We start from the raw sequence: 23801 nt of genomic DNA, 5'->3' as shown, positions 1-23801 counted from the left end.
CTTTCTTGGCCTGAGATGATGTGATGGTGGTTTTGTGCTAATCCTGCAATGTCTTTTTCTTTGTGCAGGTTACATTGGAGAATTTGAGATCATCGACGATCACAGAGCTGGAAAAATTGTTGTGAACCTCACAGGCAGGCTGAACAAGGTGATGATCTGTTTCTTTTTCCTTCAAATGGAGCTGAGATGCCTGTGTGTGTGTGTGTGTGTGTGTGTGTGTGTGTGTGTGTGTGTGTGTGTGTGTGTGTGTGTGTGACGTTTTCTCAGGTGTGTTTGATATATTTTCCCCCATCATGTATCTGACCTGTGTTGTGTTTATGCTCAGTGTGGTGTGATCAGCCCCAGGTTTGATGTGCAGCTGAAGGATTTGGAAAAGTGGCAAAACAATCTTCTTCCATCCAGACAGTTCGGGTGAGTGTGTGACCTGCTTACGTGTGTGTTGTGGACACAAGAAAAAAAAAATCTTGAATACAGTGTTGTGTAATCTGGATTAAGGTACAATTTTACTATAAAAATCATTCTCTTAATGCAGTTCGTCACATATCTGAAATCTAAAACGGGGATCAGGAGAATCACAAGCTTATTTTACATTTTCAGCATTTTGCAGATGCCCGTTATCATATCCACTGATAACCATATCAGATCTAATACCATGTCCCTCAAGCTGTTGAGAAGCAACAAATTTGTCCTAAATCTTGAAACAATTGAAAAATGCAGCTTGTCAGAAGTGATGCAAAGTTTCTTGATGGAAATTTGACCCAGAGACTGAAATTTAGCTCAAACATTCCACGTAGAAAAAAGGCTTTAATCTTTATCCAGTTTGCTGAAATGCTGCTCATTAGGCTCTAATCATGTGTGTGTGATGTAGAAAGTTAAAATAAAACCTCAGGCACTTGCTGCACTCGGACAGAGTTAATGGACGGCGTAAGCAGTCACCTTTCCTCCTTATACCGGGCTTCCTTTAGGGCAGACCTGGGCAAACTACGGCCCGCGGGCCACATCCGGCCCTTTGTACGTCCCTGTCCCGGCCCGCATGAGGCCAATCATAAATTACAGGGATGCACCGAGAATTTTTGGAAATGCCTAAATCGCCGAAACAACACGTCAGAAACACAATTGTAATGACGCAATAAAAAAGCGCAGCAGCACACGGGTATCTGGATAAGAGCAACATGTCTGCGGTGTGAGGAGAGTGATGTGCAAAACATGCAATGCTGAAATTTTAAGAGGGGGTGTATCTGCAAAGAGTTTCTCCAAGTCAGGTTTAATTGATCACCTGAAATCCAAACATCCCGATTGCCTTCTAAATATGAGAAGAACGCGGCGCAGAAAAGTAAAGTCAATCCGAGCATGCGCAGTCCGTCTGTAGAGGACGGTTTTGAAAAGGCAGGAAAGTTTTCCAGTGATGGTGCCAAGGCAAAAGGCATAAAACACAAACAAATATGGATTTCATTGACTTTTAAATTGAATTTTCATTTCGGTGCATCCCTAAAATATTATTGTTGGTGTGGCCCTCTGACACAATTCAGCTTTCTCATGTGGCCCCTTGTAAAAATTAATTGCCCACCCCTGCTTTAGGGGAACAAAGTATCTTTGCTAGTCTGTAGCTCGATGGTGAAATGGTGCCAAAGTGCTGGTGAATTTGATGCCAGAAAGTGTTTTAAAACGTGGATGTAGTCCGATGTGATAATTATTTAGTTGAAGTGTTTATTTCAGTATGAAAACTTCCTTGTCGGATTTAAGATGATCTTGTGTTTCCTGGATGTATTAACATCACACGATTGCTTTCAAGAATCGATATGATGCAGGATAATCTGGAGTACTGTCTGATCTACAATGATCACAGGCAGCAAGAAACCTGTAAAGCTGCACTGTTTTATAAAAAATATATTTATAATGAAATGATCAACAGCATGATGCAGTTGAACAGAATCAAAGTTTTTCTAATTTTTATTCCTCACGTGGCTCAATGACTGTACACACCTGCTAAAATGTGCACGTAGGGCAGGTATTTAACAATATAATACTGATCTCGTGATATATTTTGCTCTAAGATGTGCTGTAGGTATGATTGTTCTATATATTTCCCTCCACTACTGTAAAGGACAGACATCGGCTTCTGTACTTTTTGTAGACTCGCATGGTTTTGTGTCCATGTAGATGATCTCAATCCAGATTAAACCGTGTTTTTTTTTTTTTGCTGAACAACAAAGCAGATTCATGGATCATATTTTTAGCCGAATGCATTTTGTTAAATTGTCACGTGATGGTCATTGCTTTGTTTATTTATCTGATGCATGTTGTTTAATTTTCAGACTTATGATTAGTTGTCACTGTTTAATGCAGAATACAACTTGCAGTGGAATGTAAACCTGATCGGCTGTTTAGAAACTTGTGCATTAGATAAAAGGAACTATAATTATATTTTAAAAAGTTAGGAGAAAATATATTAAATAATAATAGTATTTTTTTTTTTTAAATAGTGCAAATATATTTAGATGCAATGGGGAAGTACACAATGCAGAATTGAATGTTAATATCTTTCAATGTGCATGGAGACACCAGGAAGGAGGAAAAGAGGAAGCGCAAGGAGGTTTATGGATGTGGTGAGGGAAGACATGCAGGTAGTTGGTGTAAAAGATGCAGATGTAGAGGACAGGGGGGAAACGGATGATCTGCTGTGGAGACTCGTAATGGGAGAAGCTGAAAGATCTTGCAATGTGTTTAATTTCTATGGTCAGATTGTAGTCACATGACCTGAGGTCAAATGTACAATTATTTCTTCACTCTGATTTAAAGCGACTCGAGTATCTGCGAGACTGCTTTAGTATTCTGAGCGTGTTGACTATTACATCTGCTGCATTTTCACTCTCGTTTACTTTCAGGGTTATTGATTCAATTGGTGCTGATTTGCAGCAGCTCTTATTGTTTCATTTTCTGTTAAGTGCTTTTCATTGGGTGGTAAAATAACTTGCTTTGATTTTTAATGACTCCATGTGGAGTTAAAAGCAGCAGTGACGTTCACTCTGTTGTTTTTCTAGATCTTTACCCTTCTCTCTCATTTCACCGTTTTTTTCCTCCTTTTTTAATGGAGAATGTGCGTGAGGTGTTTTTGCATGTAAAAAAGTTATTGTATGGATATAAATGTCATCACAAATATATTTTATTTCTCCAGGTTCATTGTATTGACTACCTCGGCTGGCATCATGGACCATGAAGAGGCCAGACGAAAACACACAGGAGGCAAAATCCTCGGCTTCTTTTTCTAAACATGTAAAAGCACCAACCAATAAAAAGCCATTTCCAATGGATCATATGTGTTTGTGGACTTAATTTTTTGATATTTATTAAAATTGTAAAAAAAATTCTGATCTTGTTTTTTGGCACAATGTGGATTTTAGTTTCTGATTAACGTTAGATGATGCACGATTAAACACTGAATAATTTCCACGTCTAACTGAATACACGCTACAGTACTCGAACACTTCTCATGTGTGAACACTTCTCAGAGTATCACAAGAAACCTGTTCCCTTACAGGTATTGATAGATCAAGATCTGCTCTGCTGATTCGGGCTGAACGCCTCTGAAGGGAAATGTTTCTCTTCTATACAGCATCTTCAGCTGCAATTTGAATCTCTGGAAGGTGCTAAAGGTTAATTATTTAAAGGGACTTGCACATTGTGTGTCTCAGGAATAGATTTATTTTGTGTGCTTTAAACCCAGACATCAACTCCTGTGTGTGTTTGGAATAGTGTGAGAGAGACTTACAGCATTGCGTGTTCAGTCAGGGTTTACTTTGAATTGAGGATTCTTGATATAAAGTGTCTGTTAAGAACTTGTTAAGTAGACTGTGGTTTTGGATGAACCCACATCAGACTTGCTGAGCTCAGATCCTGGAGTCATCACATATCTGAGTGATGTAACTCTTTACACAGTCGGAATTTTGATGATCTGATCTGAGATCTGTTTGTTTCACATAAAGCTGATCCAGAACATATTAAGGTTCACCAGAGGACCTGTGGAGAGCTAATGTAGTATTTCACATCCTCTCTGTGTGATACACCAGCTCAGTAGAAATGACATCACACCTGAATGTCAGCCATATCTTTTCCAAGTCACATGATGTATAACTGACGATGCTAAAATCACTAGTCCTTAGCTTGACCTTGTCCCTTGCGTATATTCACTATTTTCAGTTTTATGTATTTTTGTAAACACTATTTGTTTTATAATACAAAGATTTATTTTTATTTACAGCACCTTTCCCACAGCCAAGGTCACAAAGTGAGTTTATACGGAGAGATTATTATAAAAGGAATATAATTCATCAGTAATGTAAAATCCGTCAAGAAGATTTTAGATATAATGTACATCTTAGTGACTTGTAAATAAAACTGTTTCTAAGAGATTAGCAAAAGTACAACATGGAACAGCATGCATGGTCTCTTAGCAGATCGGGAATTCCCATGGTATTGGCACTGTCCTTTTAACTTCACTCCTAAACTAAAGCGAATCCTTCACCTAAAGATTGTTTTATTTTATTGATATAAGTATTAGCTAACTAGTAAGTTGTAAAGGCTGGGTGAAATGAATGTATTAGAACAGAAAATCTCATATGTTAAAGTATTGGTACACCTGTCTTTTCCAGCCTTATTGAGTTCTTTTCCAAACTGGTAGGATGGATAGGATGCATTCAGATGTGGTAGCATTAAATTTTCCCTTCACTTAAGCTAGGAAAATCCAAACCTGTTCCAGCATTAAAATGCTGGAACAGCATTTTAATGCTGGAACATTAAAATGCTGTTCCAGCATTTTAATGTTCCCCCCCGTGCATAAAGCCAGCTTCATGAAGACATGTTTTAAATCGGTTTTAGTGACGGTCTGGCCTCCACCCTACATCAAAACAACATTCAAATCTGGTGGTTCTTTTCAATTCTGAAGCAAACACAGAATGTCTATGTGCTGTAGCATTACAATTTTTTCTTCACTGGAATTAAGATTCCCAAACGCTGTTCCACATGATGATACTTCCATGCAGAGCGAGTGCATTCCAACTTCTGGATCTGGTCTCAAAAATGCTCTAGTAGGTGAATGATTACAAGTCCCCACACCCATGCCTGAAAACTCTAGTAGAAAGCCTTTCTAGATAAGTGGAGGTTATTATATCAGGAGATGAGAATATATCCTGATTGAGCTGTTTTACAAAGACGTATGCGTGTGATGGTCAGCGGTGCACATACTTTTGGTAACATAATACCCCGTGTTTTTACTCGAAAAAGGAGCATGAACTTTGAAATATTCCTACAGTATTTTTAAAGTATGTAGCAGCAGGGGGTGCTGGTGAGTTACACCCTGACCAGTCTTGCACGTTATAGTGATTTTATAATAATGAGCGTAAAATATTAATATTATCAAAAATAATACTAACAATAATAATAATATTACACCAATATAATACCAAAAATAATAAAAATATCATATACCTCATCAATAATAAGAAGAATATTTCTATGGTCTATGATGGAAGCCCTATATACAGAAATCAAAATCCACTGCTCTACATATTATATTTATAATGGCAGTGTGATAAAATAAAATAAGATTGCTTGCACAATCTTAGTTCAGGTGCATCCAGTTTACTGTAATTATCTCTGAATGGTCTTTGGAATTTAATTAAAATCAAATCAAATTAGCATGTAGATAGATAATTTGATGTAATTTGATAATTTGATGAAAATAGATGTAATTATATAAATGAAAAGGTTTGGAAAGGATATAACTCAATTACAACACTTTCAGGATGTCAAGAAATCTTTAACCATCCATAGAAACTTTAAGGAGCTCTTATTCCAAAGCAAAGAGGAATTTTGACAAGTGTATTGAACTATTTTTAAAGCTTTTATTGCTAACAGCATGCTCCATCACTGTAAAATTAAAGAATTTCAAAAACCACTAAGATTTTTCTAACCTTACCATCGGGTCTGACTCATTAGTTCAATGAAAAAGTGTCAAATGGTCAGTCTTACACAGCTTCAGAACGAATCAGCAGAGATCTGAGCAAGCACCAAAACAGGATTTGTCAAGATCCAGCTTTTATAGCTGAAGATGACTGTTCAGAGATACTACCAGTAATATTGGGAGAAATGCTGCAAATCAGGGGCTGCAAAACTTATAACGACTTTTAGAGCCAAAAAGAATCACAGACAAATACAGAAATTAATTCTGCAAAGCTCTGAGTTCTGATTTATTGTTGAAATAAAAAATGGCAGGCTTTTTATTTATTAATTTCGAAGTGATACGTAAAAAAGAAAAAAAACCATTATTGTCAAGATTTTTGGTAATTTCTATGTATAAATATTCCAACCAGTATATTACTTTACATTTCTTTACTGTCTCTTGTGTGGACTTCTGGGAAAATATTTTCCGGACTATATATTTATATATAATAAGTGCTACTGCTGTTATAACAAAGTAAAACAGACAAAAATGTAATTCGCCTGAACTTCACTTGCTCATTTTTTCATTTTCTCATTGTTTACAATATAGAATCATATGTGCTATGGTTTTATTTAAGTTATATATCAATAGCAAAAGTTGATGTAGCCTGATACAATATTGTAAACAATGACAAATGAAAAAAATGAGCAAGTGAGGTTCATAAATAAATAATAAAATGTAAAGATACAGCATGATCTGAAATTATTATTCATTTAATAAAATACAGTGTATTAATACCGTTTTATTTTGGGGTTTTGTTTATAGATTGATGGAAGAAAATTTGTTCTAACTTAAGTCTCACAAATCCCAAATGTCACTGGAAGATATTAGAGTACTTTTGCAAATCCACTGTATATATTTAATGCATAGAGGTTATATTTATTCTAGACTGTCAAACATGATATACTTTTGTCTAAAAAGATATCTGTCGTTAATTCAACATTTGCTGTTTTTGCTGTTCTTTTTAAAAATATGATCTGATTAAGTATCATTTTTACTTCAGGCACACTTTACCCAAAAAGATAATAAGAAAAAAGTTAAAATAAAGTTTTTTTACAACGTAAGGAGCAAAGAGGCATGAAACACATTATGTGCTGGAAATAAAGGAAATCTGAGATGGCATACCGATGCACATTGCATTTCTGCAGGGCATGAATGTGGTGCTAAATGATGATGGGGCTGTTTGGAGAAAGTCACTGACTTGTAATGCTGCACAATGGTGGTTTGTATTGAATCCAGCCACCGCGAGTGCCTGGCGGCATTACACTATGATAACTTCTCTATCGAATATGAGAGACGTAATATCAGCTGAAGACGGTAATCAGGTCCGGGCCATTGCCCCTGCTGGCTAAGTGCTTATTTTGATGGTTTTTGGGTTCATTGGCAATGTGGTTCTGTGTGACTGGGTTTTCATAGAAAAGCTGATGGAGCGTTATGTCATAACCTCACTCTCAGAAGTATCCCCTGAATCCACCAGGTCAGATGTGGACTTGTAGGACATTGGACTATACAGAGTTTGCTTCATTTATTATGTTTGCCTTTAGGCCTGGGTTATAAATGTGCAAGATATAAAATGTGTATCACGTGAACACTATTTAAATACGGTTCTTGAATTGTGATACACAGCCTGCAGCTCTAAAAGAGCTCTTTATAAGGATGGAAATAAACAGAATTTACCCATTAAAAGTGAAAAGACTTTACTTAAATCTTTACCATTATGCATTATAATAAGTGATATCATTTCAGTGGTTAATGTTTTATTTATAAAAAAAGATTCATATCTTTTCTCTCGGCAGTGCCGCTTCAAGTAGTGTTTACATTAGGGTTTTGATCAATCAGATTTCAGCCATCACAATATCGATGCTTCTGCTCGAGATGACGTATGTCAATTCAAGTCAAGTTTATTTCTATAGCGCTTTGCACAACAGACATTGTCTCAAAGCAGCTTTACAGAAATCAACAGTGAAGGTGAATGGTGTGTGTTTATCCTTGATGAGCAGCCGTGGAGACTGTGGCAAAGAAAAACTCCCTTAGATGTAATGAGGAAGAAACCTTGAGAGGAACCAGACTCAAAAGGGGAACCCATCCTCATTTGGGTGACATCAAGAGTTTGATCATAAATCTTTCAACAATACAGAACACTGGAGAGTGAGAACTAACGAGTACTGGAGTAAAAGATTATAAGTAATGATCTTTCTACAGTCTTTTACAGTCTTTATGGTTATAAAACTAGAAGCTACTGAGCTCAACATTTGTGATCATCACAGATCCAGCACCAGCTTCTCCATGCCAGAGCCTTAAAACACTCCAGGAGGTCCAATGTCAAAACTCCACACATGTAGTGGGATCCAATTGGCACTGGTACGTCTCTAGATGGTACGGGATGTTTGCGAGTTCGGCATCTACTTCTTCAAAGGTCCATAATCTTCATGAGGTGGGACGTGACTGGAGCTGGCCAAACCTCAGGATGCCTCGGGATGGGGAGAGAAAGAGAAGCAGTGGAGAGAAATTAGCGTAGCTGCTGTTCATGATATTAACAGCACAAGTTGATAATGTGCATGTGATCAAATGTTCTGGAGCACAAGGTTATGATGTATGTACTGTATGTGGAGGTGCTGTTGTGACTCCAGTATAAGGAAATGTGTTGAATTGTGTTAGCTTTAGTAATGAGATTCATTCTGACTGTATGAGATTCCTGTCTGTGATGCAGTGCTCTCTAGGTTCGATAGCCATGGGCTCATAATGAGGGTATTAAGTGTGGGATTGACTCCGCGTGATGTTTAGTGAAAGGTTTCGAACCCCTGATGAATCGACTCAAAGATCCGACTCTCTGGTAAACGACACACCGCATCACCATCCTGAGGTAATTATTCCTGACTCCAATTAGCGTCGTCGGGTCGGTATTTTATTCCGTATTACTGCTACTTCCGTTTAGTAAAAATCCCCGAAACAGAGGTAGGAAATATACAACATAAGGAAATTATTAACTAACTATTTATACGGTGCATTTACAGTTAATAGTAAATATTGATGTTAATATGTTGTGTTTTATACGTCAAACACGGTGTAAATAGAGACCATGTCAGGGCCAGATATAAAATAATTATGTATTTGCACTTAAAAAGGTATAATTTTTTCTCTGTGGAAAACCATCAACCAGATGAGATATCTATTTTAGTGGCAAACGGAAAGTGATTGTTAGAAAATATCAGTGGATTTCGGTGAAAAAAATACATTAAGTAATAAATCACACTTATTATATATATATACATATATATATATATATATATATATATATATATATATATATATATATATATATGTATATATATATATATATATATATATATATATTTATTAGGCAATAAAATGTCGACAATGCGAGTTTATTTCCTATATTATATATGACAGCTAGCTGTTAGCTCTCTGCTCTCTGTCGCAGAGCTGAGGAACCCGGAACTGGGGCGCGAGCCGATCGGGATTTCCGCGTTCGTGTCAGAGAGAAGAAACAGAACAGAAAAGAAAATTATTTGTGCTACTTCAGATATTTATTGGAACAAAAAAAGTGGTCAGTTTGTATAATTATTCCTATTGAAAATGTCATTGACGAGTTGATTTTTTGATTATTCTTACAAATTTTAACCGAGGGAGAAATTTCTGTAAAAGACACATATATTAAATGCAAACATCTCTTAAGATACACAAGTAAAAGTTGACACCGTGTTTAGCTAGCCGGCTAGCGCTCTGTCAGAGCTGAGGTAACTGCAGCGCGCGCTCTGTGCCCACACAGCGATCCGGATAAAACCGGTATGACCGGTTAGTGTGGGAGCGTTCCGATTACATATCGAATACGGTTTTATAAATGACTGGGATCATGTTTTTTTTGTTTATTTAATTTTATTTAATTAATGAAGATCTTTTGTTACATATCTGCATATCAAATAGTAAGTTATGAAATAAATTCTGTCAGATGATTTTCACGTTGAATTAAAGAAAATAGTTTTACTTCTTTGTTTTTTTTTTCCCTCCAGAAACTGCATCCGAACAGCCCAAGAGGGTTTCTGACAGGGATCTATGCAAGCACCAGTCACACCACCAAATTGACAGCGTTTCAACATTGTGACTGTGCCGGCTGATGAGTCAATTCGCATGATGGCAGCAGAAGGGCAGAAAACCCTATGGTTTACCTCAGTACATACACCATGACCACCAGTAGCACCATCATCATCATCATCATCATCACCATCATCATCATCATTATTTTGTATGAATGCAACTTTTCAAAGGGATCCAGGTAACCTTCAAGACTCACAGCGAACCCGCACACAAACAGAGGAAGACACGGAGCAGGTAGGTGTGAATAACTAGGTTTATATCGAGTGACTGGTCTGAGCTCTGGCCGATATTCTGGTCTCTGAACGAGCAGCAGTGAATCAGTTTTGTGTATCAGACGTGCGAATAAACAATTACACAGAGGTGAAAGCAAACTTTCACAGCCCATCAGGACATGGCAGCCATTGAAGACTTTGACACACACTCAGAAGGTCATGGGAGGACGAGACACAGAGGCTGGATTCATCACTTGGGGTTTAAGCACTAAAGGATCTTTGAGGTGTCTTCTAGAAAACCCTAAGTTTATAATCAAAACCTTCGACCCCTCAATAAGTATTACTCATTTTCACTAAGAGGCACTAGAGTCTGACATTTTGCTCCATACTACAACCAAAAGGTTCTAGAGATAATTAGTTCACATATTTAATCCTTAAGTCTATTTGTGTAATACACAAAATCCGTGTTAGTTCAATTAGTGAAATTCGTTAAAAAACAAGTCCTTTACACTTTTCCGTCCACAAGCTGCTTTTTGAGAGAAACAATATTAAAGCAAGAAAATTCAGTACCTTAGAATTAAGATGAACACATGCAGGCTTTGGTTGATCTGCCTTGTTCAGGTTTCAGAAAGTACTTTTGAATATAAAAATATTTCATGCAGAAAACATCCTTATAAATCGTCAATTAAACACATACAAAGCAGCTTTTTAAAGAATTTGACTCACTCATGCGACTATAAATTTGTGTACAATAAAAAAAGCTAATTGTGTAATCTGCCCCCCCCCAAAAATCCTCACTATATTTAATTGTATTTAAAAAAATATTAAAATGTGACATTTCTGATGACCTGTTATTTGCTGCACAAGGTAAGTCTTAAGGTAAGTGCGAATGTCGTATTTTCAGTTGTAGTTCTTTTAAGTCCCGCCTGGGGGCAGTATTGGCATTCACATTGCCACCCTCACAGTGTCCGCATTAAACTTCTCTCATTCCCCATCTAAAAGGCTTTAAACTCCAATTAAGATTGTTCCAGATGATAGCAGAATTAGTATTATGATGGGCAGAGAGGGTTGAAATCAGCATTGCTGACCAAAAGCTTCTGCTATCAAACAATCTGACACTTTTTTTAGAGTCATCAATGCAAGTGGGTAATTAAATGGTGGAACTAAAAAATCACAATGTGCTTTGGAGGAATGACTTATTATTCATATATATTTACATATAAACGTCTCATGTGTTATCTGCCATGTTTACAGTTTAAGGTTACATTATGTGCTCAACAGATTTTTTTTATAGACAAAAATATTTAAAGCTGTATGGCTGCTTAAACCAATTTGAACGGATAATAGTTATTTTTTTGCTTATAAACGCCTATACATGGAATGTATGGAATGTAGAATGCTAATTAGATGTCAAATAAAATCTCTGGATGTATCTCTCTAAATTGTCTTTAGTTTACTTCAAATTGCAATTGTTTCACTGGGATATTACACAACTTGTGCAGAGTTAACAATCATACTGCAACCAGACATCTTTCCTCAAAGGATTTTTGTCGAGTCTGATTTTTGAGAGCAGAAAGAAAAAACCCAGAATGTTTCACGGACATAAATTAAACTACAGTCCTTTCCTCATACAGTGAAACCCTGGTGTACAAGTTGCTTGTAGTAGGAGAATATCGGTTTTACTAGTAAAATATCTTTAGTACGACTTTAAATCTAGGAGTACGAGCATATTTCAGGAAGACGAGCATTTCTTTTGACGCGTTTGGTCCCAGTCACGCATTCTGCTCGTCGCTCGTCACCTCCATCCCCACGCTTCATGCTCAGTTGCTTCATAGACATTGTTCTGAGTGCATTCTCGTCGTTCTCCTATGTAAATATATTGCTTTTTGTCTGTTTTTATAGTGGGTTTTTTTTTTTACAAAAAATTTAGCATCAAGCATCAATTTAGCACCCAAGAAGTGTAGTGTTAGAGCTGGAAAAAAGGTTGTAAAAAGAATAAGCAATGAAATAAAGAAAGTAATTGTAGAAAAGCACAAATGTGGCGTACACACGAGATCTTTGTCTGCAATATGGCTTTGTTTAGTTCAACAGTCATAAAGAACAAAAGGTTATTTCTTTCTTTGCTTTTAATTTCGTACGTTTTATGTTTATACGTTGTTATAAGTATATTTGTGTGTTAAATTAGGCATAAAACATTTTCAATGGCTGTAAAAGTGATCGCCTAATTACCTTAATTTTTATGGTAAAATTAACATGCGAGTACGAGCATTTAGGAACACGAGCGGTTTTCAACGACAAATTAATCTCGTACACCGGTGTTCCCCTGTACTATTATAAGGCAGTTGTGCCTCATTTGCTTCTATTTTGCATAAAATGAAACTTCTTGAAACTTTCCTTTTTTACTTTACATCATTTATCGACATTTCACCGGCAGCTACTAACGAATGCAGCTTTTAAAAATATATATATTCATAAACTATAGAAAATGTGCATTTATTCTTTACTTGGACTGATTAAAATGAATAATCTGGACTTGAGTTTGACATCTGTGGCTTAGATACACAGTTAATCTGTGTAACTTTAAATAGAAAAATCATAACAATAATCAAAATACTAATTTCACCACTATGTGTATTGGCATTAAAATTTTAAATGGCAGATGCTGGAACAGAGATCTACGTAGCCTCAGCTGTGTTTCCTGTATGTGTGTGGATGTGTGGATGTGTGTGTGTGTGTGTGTGTGTGGTTGTGTGTGTGTGTGTGTGTGTGTGTGTGTGTGTGTGTGTGTGTATGTTTATCCATACACATCTGGTATGACATCATTCTCGTAGCCACCCCTAGCCTCTGCCTTATTGTTGTCCTCTACTTCACCATGATCTTGCTAACAGTAACGGTGACACAACACTACTGATTACATTTCACTACAGAGTTCTCAGGTGTGAGTAATTAACTTAGGTTCTGCTAGTGATGAGGGCTCAGCAAATATTACCCCAGAGCCAGTGAGGGCCTCAGGATCAAGACGGGGCTGTCTCATAGCCATAGCCACCGTATTGACTTGATTAGCTGCTAATTAAGAAGCCAACCGTCCAGATAGGGAGCTGAGGGAGATGACTTCATTAGCAGGGTTTCGGTGAGCATAATCTTTCCTCACTCCCTCACACATCTCTTTGGTAGCAGACTGAAGGGAGGAAAAGATCGAATCTTCTGGATGAATTGGCCATCAGAGACAGTTGAATGAGACTGTATGACCAGCAGTGGACAAATTATAGCTTTGAATATGCACCTTTTACTTAATTATCTCTATTAAAAGCATTTTTTTTAACTCTAGTTATTTTTATTCACACCTTTTAAGTGTTATCTATACATTACATTTTGTTTAACTTCCTCTTAAATCAATACAACCTGTATAGAAATACATTTCTGAGGATCTTTTTACATAACAAGATTGTCTCTCCATGGCATGAATGTACAATTAATTGTTAAATTAGAAATAAGGAGGGATAAAATTACTTTAAAAGACAAGTGATTTAGCTTTTCAGTTTAATTAAATCCAAATTTGACTGTTTGACTTCTAGTTTGTTCAAGCATGCTTCAAAAAATGAACTGTGTATTTTTCTGAATCATTTTCAAATGTTACGTGATTTTAAATACTGCATGTGGCACAGGTACGCCAGAGTACATTAACGAGGGTGACCCTGTTTTTTTAATGTACATATTCTAAGTTGGCCTGAAATCAAATAAATGGAAAGCCACTTGCATGCATGTTTTATCTTTGTCCTGTCTGGGTGTTTCATTGGTGTGCAATACTGCCTTTATGTGAGTTTGCTCTTATCTTATCACGACTGTGCCGCATGCAGAGTGCAGTCTTGCCTTTCACTCGTCTCAGATGATCCCAGCATTAAAACTCAGAGCGAGTTTGAGCAGCTGGTTATTTTGTTATCAGTTTGCAGCAGGAGGTCGGCGTTTCTTCTCCGATGCACGCCGCACATCTTCACATCTCCGGGGATCAGCTATCAAAGCTTGCAGACTCCTGAGCGTTTGTCATTGAGCCTGCGCGAAGCAGGACGAGAATGTTGTTGCATAACAGCTTTCAGGCTTAAAAAGCAGCTTAAACGTCAGCTGCGGCCGAGTGCCATATGTATGCGCTCAATCTCGGCTGAATTTTGCTGATTATTGCGGCTGTGCTCCGTGGTTTGGGAGGGTGAGACGGGCTGTATAATCCCCTCCATTACCAAACACATGGAAGTGTGCTTCTGCCTGGGTTCTGTTCATATTTGCCTGCGGTATAAAACCCTGAGCCAAGGAACAATAAGGAAAAGCAAATAACGAGGAAAATTATCAATCCATGTAGCCTCAGCAATGAGGCTAATGTTGCCAACAAGCAATGGAAGCCTATTTTACATTATGTCTTCAAACCACTTCCATTTATGTCACACAGACATTTTGATGTGATTTAGGTCACAGTGGGAATTCCTGTCATCTATAAACAGGAATTAAATCCACCACTTTTTTGGATTGCATCTTGAAGAATCACTCTAATTTTTTTCATAAGTTTGGAATGATTTCACACACCTTGGCTCTACCTTCCAAAATGTGAAACGGATATTGTATAGAACTATTTTCATACTTATAAAGATGATTAATCACTTTTATTTTTGGACAAACTATCTGTTTTGTTTTTCAGATTAATTTGTTTAGAGTTCAGCATTTAGCAAATCAGATGTTCACTACCAGTATGTAAAAAAAAAAAACACCTTATAAATAGAGTTATTATACTGTAGAAATAATACAGTAGAAACTCCAGGAACTCAGAAAACTTTGTCTCGCAACAAAAGCAAACATTTGCTGTCTAAATGCATCTATAAGTCTAAATTAGATTTTTAGGCAAATCATGTATGTTGCAACTTAAACAGTCATTAAATTAAAATGTAACCTATTTCTAATGTTTTGTAAGGGAAATTCATCGTCAATAGCAGACTGATTATTATCAGCAGAGTGTCTTTATAGTGTTTCTATAGCACATAGGATAGTTTAATTGTGTTTAATACCAGCACGTGACCAAGCGAAGCAGGCTGTGCTTATCTCCACCACCTGCTTTCTAATGACATCTGCACATAGCACATATGAAGCAGCAGGCAATTACATCCAGTGCAGGTGACTCGAAGCAGATTACCCGAACTCTTATTGTCGGATATTATCCACACAATATGTCACTTTCCCCGTGTATAACATTGTTTCATTGGGCACGGGGGCTACATTGGGCTACATTAAAGTAGAAGCATCATCACCTATTAGATTTCATACTGAGACATAAGACATGTTTTATACATTGTTTTTCATTTCAGGATGTGGTGTGTAACTCAGACTCAGCTTTGTGTCCTGAAGAGTGTGACACCATGTTTATGAAACTAGAGGTCTGTTTTAGGAAATAATTCTGGATCAGTTCTTTCCTGTATTGAACATGTCATCTCTACATTATATTCTGCATCGTAACAACTGAGAACAATCGCTTGGAGGCAATAGGTTCAGTTACTAAGAGGATAATTACTAAGAGGACTGGTCCTCCTGTACAGGTCATTCCTGGATCATGGTTGATTTGTGTTGGACTTGGAAGTATTAGATCACTCTTATATATGTACTCGGTCACTAATGGATGAGTTACAGATTTGTATCAGGTCAGTACTGGATCACTATGTAATTTTATTTCAAAATGGAATCTAAAATGCATTTACAAGGTAGTGAAGAAAAATCACAGTAGTTTTTTTCTATTTCTCAAGTAGCCTGTTATAAATGGAGATATAATTGAAATGTGGCATCGCTGAAAAGAGCAGAGTTTGGATGAGGAAGGCTGGACCCAGCTGCTGTGGCCTGCAGGGTGTGTGTGTGTGTGTGTGTGTGTGTGTGTGTGTGTATATGTGTGTGCATGTTTGTGTGTATTGATCACAGCTGTAATCGCTCTCCATCTGTCACAAGCTTCTGCTAATACTGAAGCAAGCCATGGAAATGCGGCCATGCTTGCAACTCTTTTTTTTTCTCATTTATTCTCTCATTCCTTCCACTTTCGCTTTCCTCCACTTTTGCTTTTCCGAAATGCCACCCCTGTTCTTAATACATGAATCAGTGTGTGTGTCAGGGTAAGATTTAGATGAAGCAGTTTCTACTCTAACCAGCAGTGTTGTTTAATATATATGGAAATGTGATTAAAGCATTTTCAAATATATTTCTATTTCCATCCTATGGGTTTAATTTAACTCACTTTACACAGTTTTCCTTATTTGTCACTGTTGGTATATATATATATGTTTTGTTGTGTTTTGTTTAGTGTAGCACCAGGGTTCCGGAGGAACGTTGTTTCGTTTTTACTGTGTACTGTGTACCACTGTGTATAGCAAAAATAACAATAAAAGCCTCTTGACTTGACTTGACTTGACTTGACTTGATATATATATATATATATATATATATATATATATATATATATATATATATATATATATACACACACTTTTGGGCACAAAAATCTTCCTATTAAGTAATGCAAAACAAAAAGGGTTTAATTTAACTCACTGTACACAGTTAGAGATAGATAGATACAGATACAGACAGATACAGCCGTGTCAACTTCAGGCTTGTGTCCGATCGAGCATGTGTGTATTTCGCACGGTTTTGATGAAGTGGATCCAGATGCTATGCTGCTCACTGAGTAATGGCTTTAAGCGCACGGGGGTAACTGAGAGAAATTGGAACATTTGTGAGGACTCATTTTATCGGACCGGGGCTCTAGGCTGCCACTATGTGGGTTAATTGCAAGAGCAGAGATAAAGGCTAATAAATCCTGAGGTATAATGGAGCGATAGCGACCTCTAATTCATCTACAGCTGCTTACAGCAACTCGAACCTAACGCTGCCTCGTCCATCTCAGAGAGAAGAAACAGCTTTGTAGTTTTGCAAAATGCAGCATCACTTTTGCAGATCAAGCACATGCAGCAGATCGAACTCTTGAAGAGCATTTGCTGTCACCCTCACTTCTAATATAATGCCTTCAAATTAGATTAGATTAGATTAGATTAGATTACATTCAACTTTACTGTCATTGTGCAAGATACATATACAGAGCCAATGAAATGCAGTAAGCATGTAAACAGAAGTGCATAAGTGGCCTATTTACAATAAATAACAGTAAGATAAATAGGGTATGAGGTTAATATATACAGGGATGAGGCTGATTAATGTACAGTAGGTAATAATATATGGTATATATGGTAATATATATACCATCCGAATATATACAAATATATATATACTATTGCATCCATCCCTTTCTGTGCAATTCATGTGTATATATTCTTTTCTTATACCATATTTTTTGGACTATAAGCCGCTACTTTTTTCCCACATTTTGAACCCCGCGGCTTAAACAACGAAGCAGCTTATTTATGAATTTTTCCTGGGTTTTTCTCGGTTTCACAAACTTTAAGCCAAAAAACTAAGCGACATAACATTAGACCAATTAAATTTCCGAACGGAAACGAAAAAACGCACCTCACCTGTGTTCTGAGCTGCATGTCATCGGGAGAAAATTATTTTTTTTTAAACGCACGACGATGCCAAAAGATAAACTCCTGAGAGAAATAGATGTGAAAGGAAGGAGGAATACAGTGAACAATGACTTTCTTGGTCGGCTACTGTTTAAATAGAAGCCGTTGTAACGCGTTGAGTCTGGGTGAAGGGAGAGCTCGCTAACTCCAGTTGCAACAGAAATCATATAAGCACAGACAGGTTTCCAAAACTCGTGCTTTTTTATTTTTCTTGGCAACAGTGTTACGGGTTAGTCAAAGAAACTTAGAAATGAGCATCAAAAAATAATAAGGACATATTCCTCAGTCTTGCACACATGCAGTAATAGCGGAACAATGCGGCGGCATCCTATTCCCAAAATGCTGCTCTGCTCTTAAAGGAGCCACAACATATTTTACCCGTTACACCGTGTAACAGACACTGTCTTTTATTAAAGCCTGTGTAAAGTTCATTAGTTTCAGTGTAGACAGTGTAGCGGCTTATTTGTGTTTAAAATAAAAATCTTTGTCAAATTCAGTGGGTGCGGCTTATATATGGGTGCGCTTAATAGTCCGGAAATTACGATACTTTCGATATTATATTTTTTTCTTTATTTTTTTTTCCTTATATTCTATTCCTGTTTTTCATGTTTAATTGTTGGACAGTCGTAAAAAGCATTTCACAGCATGTCGTACTCTGTATGAATGTGTATGTGATGAACAAAATTTAAATTTAAATTTGAATATACAATATACTCTCCAAAGGTTACACATAGACAGACATGTTAAAAGATAATATACTTAAATGACATGATATAGTTATGTACAAGTATGAATGTATGTATGATATATATATATAAACTGGCTTATTGTGTTTTTACTTTTTCAGTGATTTACTTATATGCAGATGATATGCAGACACACTTATGCACGCATGTGGCTGTCCATGTCTCTTTTTTCTCTGCTCTCGTGCCCCCTTTTATCTTCACACCAGTCACTGGAAGAGAGCACACACTTAATGCAAATTCTGTACATGTAATTCTGTGTGTGATCTTATGAGTTTGGGGACGCACCTGCCTATGACCCAAGTGGAAGCCCAGATAACGTACTTCCATACACCTAATTGCACACTTCTTTGGTTTTGCTGTGAGTCACGACCATTGTAAACGTCTGAGCACCGTTCTCAGGTGTTATAAATGTTGCTGCAGGTCGTTGCTAAGGATGACTATATCAGGAAAAGCGTAGAAAACGGGTGTTTGAACGTTTTATTTTTTAATTGAAAAGGGCTTGTGGTTACACACCTATCGCTGTTACTTAGAAAACCATGAGTCATCGAATCAGGTGAAGTGTTTGGCTTGAAATAAATTATATATTTAGTGATATGACCTTTCGGTCTCACAGATACAGACTGATGTAGTCTGTCACTAGTGTGGTGTCATTTAAAAGACATATGATACCAGCAAAAAGAGAGCTACTGCCTCACACTCTTTATTGACTCTGCTGTCACCTTCAGGATCAGGACTCTTTCTTTCTTTCTTTCTTTCTTTCTTTCTTTCTTTCTTTCTTTCTTTCTTTCTTTCTTTCTTTCTTTCTTTTGTTTCTTTCTTTTTCAGGAACAAATAAAATCCCCTCGGAGCAGTTCAACAGCTTTTTTTTACTAGTGAGTAGAAGGGCAGTGGAGACACACAGCATTACTATAAGATTTATTTAAAATATATATATATGTATTTCGATTGGCATAACACTATCTTGAGGATAATTGTGATTAACTTTTTACTCTACATTAATTGTGGGGAATTTAATTGAAAGGCATCTAAAAATATGATTATCTCTTGGTATCAATAACTTTCAGGCCATTTATACCATTAAAACACTACTACTTAATATTTTTTAAATGAAAATAGATTTTTTAAATGAAAACAGATTTAATTTAAAGTGCACTATCATCAGCAAGTACCATCAAATATGTTTTAGTGGCCTACAAGGTTCCACATGGGTCTTAGTCATCTGTTTCAGTTTTTGCACTTTTTTGCTCACCTATTAAGACCAGTTGTTGTGTTAGCAGCTGTAGCCAAGCACTGCTATTGAAATGATGACATTTCACTCATTTGCAAATGCTGACACAGCAGGAGAAAAAGAAGACTGTGGACACCAATATTGGCACTGACTGGAAAGATTAAGAACCATTAAATCATTTAGACTGAATATTATTGTAAAAAAAAAAAAAAAAAAAACACACACACACTTTAACCTCACCCTACATTTCCCATCATCTGTAGACGATGAGCCTGCTGACTATTTCAGTGATATTTGCAGATTATAGTTTTATTTCTGATCCTTTAAGTGCTTTCACATAGCTGAAAGATTGTGATGTCATGAATGTGGCCTTCAAAGTGATTCTAGGTATTGTTTCACAAAATTACTATGGATTTCACGTAAATCTTCTGGCCTTGTAATTGAAACCCGTAATTGAAAAAGTTGACCGCAGGGCTTGCAACCATGTCAGACTTAGCAACAGTAAACAAGGTAACGGGGTTGAATGGAGGGTCAGGCAACTTTTCTCTTAATCAAAGTACAGATGATTCATAATTGATTGTAATTCTGTTCTAAAAGCAAAACACAAAGGAAAGCCTTAAAAGACCTCTTTTTTCTTAGTCTACAAAAAATCACCACCAGGAAATTGAGAATATTTTATTATAATAATAATCATAATTTCTACTGTCACAAATTATATTAGTAACTGCGGAAAAGAATATATTATTAAGTATCAAGTAGTTAGTCTTCTCGGTGGTCTTTTTGACATCTTACTGCTGGTCAAGCTGTAAAGTTTTTCTTCCTAGACACTGTGGGTGTATTGTTTGGGATTGTTTGTGTTTATTGAAATTAGCGGGTGTATTGTATTTATTTGGTAATATTGTTGCTTTGGAATATTTGCTTTGCTCTTATTATTGAGTAATACTGCTTCTTTAAGAAATCAGGGACGGAAGGTTTAGGGTGGTTGTGGGGCCACACAGTTTTCTTACAGAATGTGGCGGACTTATTGGTTTTTTGCTAAATAGTGGAAAATAGAGTTAATAAATGCTGTGCATTTTAACCATACAACAGGTGTCAGGAGTGACTCAACAAGGTCTGAGTATTCAGTCATTTTGAGCTAATAGCGGTGTGAGAAGGCTGATCTTCAGCAAATATTAGGAAGCATGAATGCGGAAACTGATTTAAATACAGTGGAAAAATGCTGAAAGAATGCTTTGCAAAGACAGATTAATGCAAGAAATTGTAAATTAGGCCATCTAACAGAGAAAAAGAATCAGATTCTTTATTTAATGGATGATGACTGCAGCATAGAGGTCATGGAAGAAGCCAACCCTTTGTCAAACTTTTCTTTAAGGAATTCCAGCACTGGGCCGACCGGGCAGATAACTGGATCTAAGCGGTGTTGTTTGCACCAGCACTGGGCCCTGAGACAGGAACCCGGGATCTCTCCACACATCTAAGGCACATAGAGCTCGCTGCGTGACCTTGATCGTACACAGTGGATTGCCCCTCCGAGGGAACCTTTGGGTCCTGAGCCACCACTGTAGGGGTCTCATGTGCAGGAGGCCAAGGGGAACCACATTGGACGCTGCTGCCATCAGACCCAGCAGTATTTGAACTGCGTCACAGTGAGTGACTGGCCTTTTCTCACTCTTTTGATGGCCGAGAGGATGGATTCGATCCATCCCCTTCCTCTCCCCAGAGGAAGAAAAGAGAAGCTTGCGCACTCTCATTGCAAAGGGAAGAAACCGCCAAATGGCGTGCTTCCAACCCTTGTGAGAGAAAGGGGCAGGCCCGTCTTCAAAACCTCTGCTAGGTTCATCTGCAAGCCCCAGGTCCTCAAATGCTGCTTCGCTTTACTAAAAGCGGAGCCAGAACGTTAGTAGCGGGCGCATCTTCCTCGAATAAAGTGCTCTCTGGGAGCGGAGCGTTCGCATTGACATGTAAGCGCAATCTGCGCAATTGGCTCCCTCGAAAACCGACCTAGCATGCTCCGCTCCAAAACAAATGACACATAGGCTCATTACGACTATACATAGCCGAAACGAGTGCTTTGTCTTCTTTGTCACTTTCATCTTTTTTTTTTTTAAGGACATACACACAGATAGTTTCCTGAACAAACAGAAGCTAGCGCCAACTCCACTGTGCTTTTATAGCTACCTGGTCCTGATGTCACCCTGCCGGTGAGGACATGCTTTGCATTGGACTGATTACTCACGTGATTCAGGGCGTGGACAACACGGAAGCATTTCCAAAGCATTGTTGACGCAGCTCGAGTTCCTGAAGGGAAAACACACTTCACTTCCAAAACTCAATCACAAATCCTTAAAGCAATATTACATTTGTTGACTTATTACCAAACAAAAAGAAGGAAATATGTACTTTGCAGTAAAATATTGAATTACTTCTAAAGAACAAATTATTAAATAATCATGTTCACACCTAAAGCAGGAACTGAAGAGTATGCGTTGCTGTGTATTAGTTCATTATGAAGGTCAGCTAAAGATCTGTCTGTTTTCCTTAACTGAATTGTGGCCGAACTTCATCAATTGAACATCTGCTGAAGTGCAGTTTTCCACAAAGTAAAAATTAGCCCTACATAACAATTTATCATAGACAGCTTTGTTAAGATTATGGACAGAAATTATGTTTTCCATCAGCCACTATACCCTCATGTCAAGTCATGTCATGTTAATTATCACTTCTATAAAGATTCATCTTTCACATCATTCTTTGTCTCAGATTTGTCCCCCCATAGTGGCTGTATTCCATTGTCCTGGTTTTCATGCTTAGTTTATGGTTTCTTTGTTACTTTTGTTTTTGTTTTCTTTGTATTAGTTGTTTTTCTGTTTATTACATCGAGGATGCCTCACAGAGAGTGCCTTGCTCTTCCCTTTGTCTTATTTACCAAGAGAATTTTGCTAGATGTTAAACACCTGACATGTTCTAAGTATAAAACTAATGATTAGATTAGATTAGATTAAATTCAGATGTATTTACATTGCAGGAATTGGAGAACAAGGCAATGGAATGAAGTAATAATTTCAGTATTATTAGAGCAATCATTTGAAGTTTGTATCACACACTTAAAACTCAGTAAATCTTTGCATTCTTAGATCAAATGATTCTTTGGGGATTCTTTAAGGGTTTATTGATCAGTGCAGAGTTTTTAGCTTGGAAAAATCATTTTGCTTGATCCTTGAAACTTAGATACACCTTTCTCCCCGAGACAATCACCCCGAAAGGTGTCTTCTTTAAATACTGTACATACTTTAAATACTAAAAACCTTTCAACTTTGTAACTGGTTAAACTGCTTTGGTATTTTTATGTCTATTATCTGACCTCTGCAGTTTAAGAATTACCACTAACCTTCCTGATTAAATTTTTTAGCATATTTGTCACATTTAAATTATTCAATCTAGCTAATTTGAACATTTCACAAAGATAACGTGTAATTCATAATGTAATTTTTAAATGATTATTTTGTTTATTAAGGCGGGAAAAGCTGTCCAAACCTACAGTGCTCTATGAAAAAAAGTAATTTCCCCCACCCCTTGCTAAATTATTAAAAACTGTGATTAACCACATTTTTTAAATCACTTAAATAGCACCTGTCTGACAAAGTGAAGCATGCTTAAAGATCTTAAAAAGCAACACATTATGCAGTGATCTAAATAAATTCAAGAACAGAGGATAGATGTACATATATCAGTCTGAAATGGGTTACAAGGCCATTTCCAGCAAACCCCTGTGAGAGCCATTATCCACAAATGAGGAAAACATGGAACACAATGGGCATAAGGTTTGATTGGTTTTCCCTACAAACTTAACATCTCTTCACTCTGCCCTGAATCATTTGGATAAAAGCAACACATATGTCTGGA

At 37.0% G+C, this 23801-nt stretch overlaps 1 protein-coding gene across 1 annotated transcript in view; it reads left to right on the top strand.

Annotated features, from left to right (window-relative positions):
* Window positions 1-3311, top strand: part of rps15a (ribosomal protein S15a) — a 5133-nt gene extending 1822 nt beyond the window's left edge. Inside the window, exons 3-5 of the mRNA XM_083566594.1 lie at window positions 69-148; window positions 326-411; window positions 3176-3311. Of these exons, the coding sequence (XP_083422720.1) occupies window positions 69-148; window positions 326-411; window positions 3176-3269 (260 nt within the window). The 3' untranslated portion in view covers window positions 3270-3311. The remainder of the gene's footprint in view (window positions 1-68; window positions 149-325; window positions 412-3175) is intronic.
* Window positions 3312-23801: the final 20490 nt, after the last annotated feature.

This window comes from Silurus aristotelis, assembly GCF_946808225.1.
Source record: "Silurus aristotelis genome assembly, chromosome: 17".
In the NCBI taxonomy this organism is placed as follows: domain Eukaryota; kingdom Metazoa; phylum Chordata; class Actinopteri; order Siluriformes; family Siluridae; genus Silurus; species Silurus aristotelis.
Note: the sequence above shows the minus strand (reverse complement) of the source record. Positions and strands in the feature narration are given on the sequence as shown.